This window comes from Branchiostoma floridae, unplaced genomic scaffold, assembly GCF_000003815.2.
Source record: "Branchiostoma floridae strain S238N-H82 unplaced genomic scaffold, Bfl_VNyyK Sc7u5tJ_1550, whole genome shotgun sequence".
NCBI lineage: Eukaryota > Metazoa > Chordata > Leptocardii > Amphioxiformes > Branchiostomatidae > Branchiostoma > Branchiostoma floridae.
Window position 1 is genome coordinate 17,335 of NW_023365750.1, and position 6,374 is coordinate 23,708.

The 6,374-nt window shown below is 53.0% G+C and overlaps 1 protein-coding gene across 1 annotated transcript; it reads left to right on the forward strand.

The window, feature by feature from the left end:
- Positions 1–390: 390 nt before the first annotated feature.
- LOC118408056 lies at positions 391–3,082 on the forward strand. The gene is made up of 3 exons (XM_035808674.1): positions 391–543; positions 793–1,010; positions 2,876–3,082. The coding sequence occupies exons 2-3, from the start codon at positions 861–863 to the stop codon at positions 3,080–3,082; spliced, it is 357 nt and encodes a 118-aa protein (XP_035664567.1). The 5' UTR covers positions 391–543; positions 793–860.
- Positions 3,083–6,374: the final 3,292 nt, after the last annotated feature.

Here is a 6,374-nt window from a genome sequence, read left to right on the forward strand (position 1 = left end):
TAGTTGGCACAGATTGAGAAAGGTTGCAAAGGGTTCCGTTTTTTCTTGTTTTGCTATGCAACAGGGTTTTGACATGTATTTTGGACAAAAATTACTAAATGTCGGATCTATCAATCAATTGTACATGATTTCGGCTACTTTATGGCATTGATACAATGTTATTAAATGAAGTATATCTTTCGAAAATAGATATGAATGAATTATACTAATTTAATGACTTTATCGGCTAAAATCCAAGATGGCGAACCATGTCCCTGATCAAGTATAACAAACTTATTATCCCTTAAAATTCGTAAGTACTTTTTAACAATAAACATTCCAATAAACGTTTTTAGTTTTTGTCGATGCATTTTATGATTGTTTGTGACTTAACCGCTGTACGTACTTTGCAGATTTTTCTGACTGCTTACACAAAGGCAGTCATCATCGGACCTATTGTGTGGTCTGTGACCGCTTGTGCTCGGGGAGTTTTGGGGAAGGATTTATCGGACACAGGGCGTTGTCCAATCGGTGTCCTTAAGAAAAAGAGCAGAGAATATACAGGTTTGTCTTCAAAAGTTTCACGTGTAAGACTATAGTAGACTGCCACTACCCTAGTCCTAGTCAATAAGCGGCTTTGTATTTTTTCACTATCAGAGCATGGGGTATAACATTTTTTTTGTATGATTTATTCAAAAGAAGAACAATTAACTAGATAGAACAACATCTTCAACGTTCTTTTGACAAAATTGAGTCTTTATCTAAAGTATTTCATACAGCTAACGTCATTGGTGTTCTGTATTTCTGATTCAGTTCCCGCTCGGAGGGTTTTACCACCGGTCCCGAGGAAGACCGACCATGACCCGAACTGGACCGAAAGGATGACAACAGGTAGAAACATCCTGGTGCTCCTGGTGTTTCTCCTCATCTTCACTGGAAATGCCTTCTACATCGGGATTCTGGGCTTCGACAGACACGCCTACCATATCAGGACCTCTCTGGAGAACAGCCTGCTATCCGAGTATGAGGAGGTACGGTTGCAAAAACTGCTGTTCTCAAGGTGGCCGGCTAAACAGCAATCCGGGCGATAACAGAGTGGTAGAAATGTTTAGAAAATTGAGCGCCAAATGGCGTTCATTTTACACTATTTTGGTACACAGGCAGTTTAAGGCCTGTGACACCTGTAGATTCTCAGTCGAGCAGTTATATGGCCATAACTTTTGATGTAACCATCTGTTTTCAACAATTTTTGGCCAGTTAACGTAATTCACCCATATTCAAAATATGATGACAAGAAAATTGTGCATCCTCAATATTTTGGGTTTAAAAAACCATTTTTGGGTAAAAAATAGGGATGCTATTAAAATGGGTCTGTGCCCACTATGAAATGATTGTCTAACTGAGTCATATTTTCTGGAGTAATAGATTATATCTCTGTGATATCTAATATGCCTGGGGATCGTGCCGCTATACCTAGGTAAGGCTCAATTTTGGGCCAAAAACAGAATTTTTTGACATTTTTTGGGTATTTTTCGTACAAATATCAATACAGCCACGGAAATCAAAGATATTGCAAGAAGACCCGCTTGATTCCTGAAGGTCTAAGGCTTAATGAACCTAAATCTGCCCAAAACTCGTAATAAAATTGGTGCCCTGATGTGGGCAGGGGCCGACGAAACACTACTTACCCTACAAGAACTGCACCCAAGTAAGACATGTTTGACTGTACGTAACGTTAACGTTAACCGATAGTAAAATATGAATGTTTTATGGCTGTATCTGTTAAATCGCTGTTGTATCAATGCGAAATTTCGCAAGCAGTTAGCCTTATAAGTCATCAGTCAACTGCCATACAATCATTTTGGGCTAGAAATACCGATTTATAGCATTTTTATTTTGCTGTTTCCTTGAAGTATGAGCGCCTCACTGTTTTCCCGCCACTCCACACCCGGGGGGTCGGAACACATGTTCGGACTGTACCACTTGCAGCTCTCGCGGGGGTGCCCTTTTGTTAACCGCTTCTAGTTATGCCGATATTTGATAAATACTAGATCAATATCTTTAGCATTCAACATCAATAAGTCTCAAGAAAAGTAGTTAGTGTGGCCCGTGCATCGTAAGTTCCTGTTTTCGCAGTGTAACATTAGGTACTGACATTGGACCGTTCTAAAAACGCTCCGGCCCGGCGGGGTTACCTGAGGTCACGCAGTGGTTCGAATTTCATGTTCGACCAAAATTGTCACAGGCCTTAAACTGCCTGTGTAAGTTATGGTTGGTTGGTCGGTTGGTTGGTTGGTTTGTCGGCCGTTGGCATAACTGTTAAATCACCGTTATGCATTACACACCTGTGAGTAGCCGGCGATGATGACCTCTTTGACCATGATGGGCAATGACCCTAATTGACGCAGCCGCAGAAGGCTCAAAAAGAGTATTTTAGCCTATTTTCGACTTGTAACAGGAAAATGTAAGAAACATTTCATATTGGTGAGGCAGTGTAGGTTGCAGATGTTCAGGTTCATTAAAAAAAAACTAGGTTTCGGTCCATCTTTTCGGCCTGTGCTGACCCCTAATTTGAAGTAGTCAGTCCCTAAAATGACGTCATGAAAAAGCAAGATGGCGGCAGTTTTGACCGATGGGATATCTTTCGCTGGTCAGAAAGTTTAAAAATTAGACTTTTGGAAACTTGAGAAAGCGGGCTGCTGTGTGGGGTGAGTTCTTATGACCTGGAATGTTCACGGATTAGATTATGACACCCTGAACTTGCTAACTTTTACATTATCGCCTATGCAGATTTCTATTAGTGGTAACTGCTCTGATCTTTGCAAGCATTGACCATCCCAACAATTAGTCATTTATCAGCAAGTTTATATGTCATGATTTAACACTATCTTCTCAGGTCGCCACAGTAGACGACGCCTGGGAGTGGTTGTCGTCTGAACTGATCCCGTCTCTCCACCCAGAGCGGGGGTACAGCGGGCAGAAGCTCAGCTGGCTGGACAAACAGTTTCCGGCTGGAACAAACGCGTTCCGGATCGGTCCTGTTCGCCTGGAGAGAATCACCAAGCATCCAGGTAAAAAGTGTCTTTGGTCCAATGTGGATTAGTTATTCCTCAATCACAGTGAGCAGTTGAGCTTGTCTCAACCATAAAGTTTCTGACTTAGGGAGAGGAGATGTTGTTAATGTTACATATAAACCGAAACCTCTCAGTGGCCTTAGCGTCAAACCTTGATGTGACCTTCTGGTTATGGCTTTCAGCTCGGTGGTCGAGGTTGGTGACCAACGCGAGCGCCTTTCTTTGCGGAATACCCTTCGCCTCTGCCGGGCGTACCTATTGGTGCAACGCACGATATACCGGATAAGATACTGGTCCAACACCTCCAGAAAGAAAGACAGTTCATTCCGGTTGTCTTCGGCTCGCCTCGGGCCGACGGGCCCGGGTGCCCTGAATTTCTGGGGCTTGTACGGATGAACCTCACCGGCACTGACGGATGCCCACGGCCGTTCAGCTCGACCCCTCGCTTTGTTCCGTCGTGAAAACTCCCCGACTTGGGCACCTCTGACCTGCTTCGTGACGGAATACAAGTCAAAATCGTCGCTGTCGTCGCTGTCGACCTCCCCAGCGATATTCTGCCCAACAGTTCCATTCGCCCCGGCCGCCTCGGCTCTCTCAGCCACCGCTGCTTCCTGGAGATACATTTCAATGTCCTCCTCTATCTCTTCGTCGTCCCCGCTTGCCATCTCCTAAAACATACGAACATTCCCCTCCTTATTGGTCCGTGAGCAATCAAATCAACATCCCACAACAGCTCACAGATCAATCGCCCTACCATGAACAATGGACCACGGCTTAACGTCCTGTCCTAAGGACTGCAACCCTTTCCGGTAGCGTGCATGTCGGGTGAACGACACAGCCGGGATCGAACCCACGGCTTCTAGTTCCAGAGGCAAGGCCGCTAACCACTGGACTACGCGCGCTACCTAGGTAGGCAGAGCGACCCACGACATGGTCAGACACCCTGTAGAGCACTTTTTTGAAAAACCACCGAGACACGGTCTCGGGCTTGGTCTCGGCACCGGGAGGCCGAACTAAGGCCGAAAAAAGCGCGCTGCGCCCGCCTGTAGTGGACACGGCGCCCGCTACGAGGTAGTCATCGGCGGCGAGAGGCGCCTCCAACCGCCGCCGACCTCGTTCCGCCGCCATGAGCTGCCGGTCACCCTTATGGCCGACATCCGGTCATGCATCCGATGTAACAAGGCCTGTACAAAGGAACCGTGCCTTGGCGTCACCTCGAGGCTCGGCGGGACCTTCCTGCCACCGCCGCATCGTGCTCGCTCGCATGGCCAGCCCGGGGCTTCCTCTGACACGATTGCAGTCGGGCGGTGCAAAGGTCACACACCGCCCGCCCAAGGCTTCACCGCTGCCCGGTGCAAAGCCCGTTGGACCCGCCAAACAGAGAAAAGTCACCGGGCAAGCCCGTCTTTTCACCGTGCGGAAATCTTGCCCGCTCAGCCACGGTCCCTGTCGACCAGTCCCGGACTGGCCAGCCATCGGCAGGAACCCGTCAGGGTCCGCGGAAGGCTGGCTGACTCCGAACAGGTCAAAAAGCGTCCACTCTCTCAATGTAGATTGAGCGACCTACAACATGGTCAGACACCCGGTAAAGCACTTTTTTGAAAAACGCTCCACGGGGTGGGTGCCGGAGCCTGGTGACCTGATCACCGCTGGCTATCCGGACCCGACCCGGTCGACCCCGACCAAGATCGGAGGAGTCCCCACCGGCGAGCCCGCCTGCCGGGCATTGCCGAGCGGCCTTGCTCGGCGTGCCGGCCACTGCCCCCGCCGGCGTGCCCCCGGGCTCTCCGTCGGCAACGGGCCCGACCAACATTGGAGGAGTTCTTACCGGCGAGCCCGCCTACCGGGCATTACCGAGCGGCCTTGCTCGGCGTGCCGGCCACTGCCCCCGCTGGCGTGCCCCAGGGCTCTCCGTCGGCAACGGGCCCGACCAACATTGGAGGAGTTCTTGCCGGCGAGCCCGCCTGCCGGGCATTACCGAGCGGCCTTGCTCAGCGTGCCGGCCACTGCCCCCGCCGGCGTGCCCCAGGGCTCTCCGTCGGCCTCGGGCCCGACGAACATTGGAGGAGTTCTTGCCGGCGAGCCCGCCTACCGGGCATTACCGAGCGGCCTTGCTCGGCGTGCCGGCCACTGCCCCCGCCGGCGTGTCTCCTCAGGCTTGGTCGGCAACGGGCCCGATCAACATCGGAGGAGTCCTTACCGGCGAGCCCGCCTGCCGGGTATTACCGAGCGGCCTTGCTCGGCGTGCCGGCCACTGCCCCCGCCGGCGTGTCTCTGAGGTCTTGGTCGGCAACGGGCCCGACCAACATTGGAGGAGTCCTTACCGGCGAGGAACGCCTGCCGGGTATTACCGAGCGGCCTTGCTCGGCGTGCCGGCCACTGCCGCCACCGGCGTGCCCCCGCGGTCTTGGTCGGCAACGGGGCCCGACCAACATTGGAGGAGTCTTAGCCGGCGAGCCCGCCTGCCGGGCATTACCGAGCGGCGAGCTCGGGGCGCCGGTCACCGCCCACGCCGGACGTCTGGTCTTCAACAGGCCCGGCCCGCGCACCTACCCCTGCCTTCGTACAGCATCGTAACCCTGTAGTCCCTCCGATCTTCTAATCGGCGGAGACACCCCAGTATCGAGGGGTGCCCCCCTGGACACCCGTGACTCGGGCTCGCAGGGAAGACATTCTACAGAGCACAGTCTCTACCGGGGAGAGCGTCTCCGCCAGGAAGCTGAACACATAGAAAGCCTGTCGTTCGGCACTATCGTTTCCGAGACGTGGAAGGTGCCCTTCGTGGTGAAGGGCGCAAACGAGCGGAAGGGCTGGGGGTCGCTCCGCGAACCGGGACCCGCTGCGATGACCGCCTCACGCCCCCTGAGCATCCCTGCCGGTCGGCCGGACCCGGTTAGACGCAGAGGGGACGGTGACGCCCGCCCTTCTCTTTAAGACCTCGGGGAGTGTAGCATCCGGTCGAGACCGCCGGTGGCTGGCCGGCGGGACCGAGACAGCAGTCCTCCCCTCTGCCCAAAGGAGGCCTTGGACCGCGGGACGCCCGCTCGAAGTCCGACGCTTAAGGTTAGGCCACTCGTCCGCAAGACCGATTGCATTGAGTCAGAGACTGAAACGCCACGCCGGGGTGCCGGGGAAGAGCCGTCTCACCTAGGCCCCGCCGTGAGACTAAACCGCGACCCCATTCCGCGCAAACCCGCGACGCGTCGCCCCTCCGCCAGGATATAGGCGCTCCCATTTTCGCTCGCCCGCCCTAAACTTTTCGCCGGGAGGACCTAACTCCGTCCTCGACCAGGCTACTCGGAGCGGCTCGCTGATTGAGTC

Bases quoted from the DNA above. Each gene is read 5' to 3' on its own strand.
- LOC118408056 (XM_035808674.1), top strand. From the start codon at position 861: ATGACAACAGGTAGAAACATCCTGGTGCTCCTGGTGTTTCTCCTCATC. The intron at 1,011-2,875 runs GTACGGTTGCAA...CTATCTTCTCAG, and splicing joins TGCTATCCGAGTATGAGGAG to GTCGCCACAGTAGACGACGC.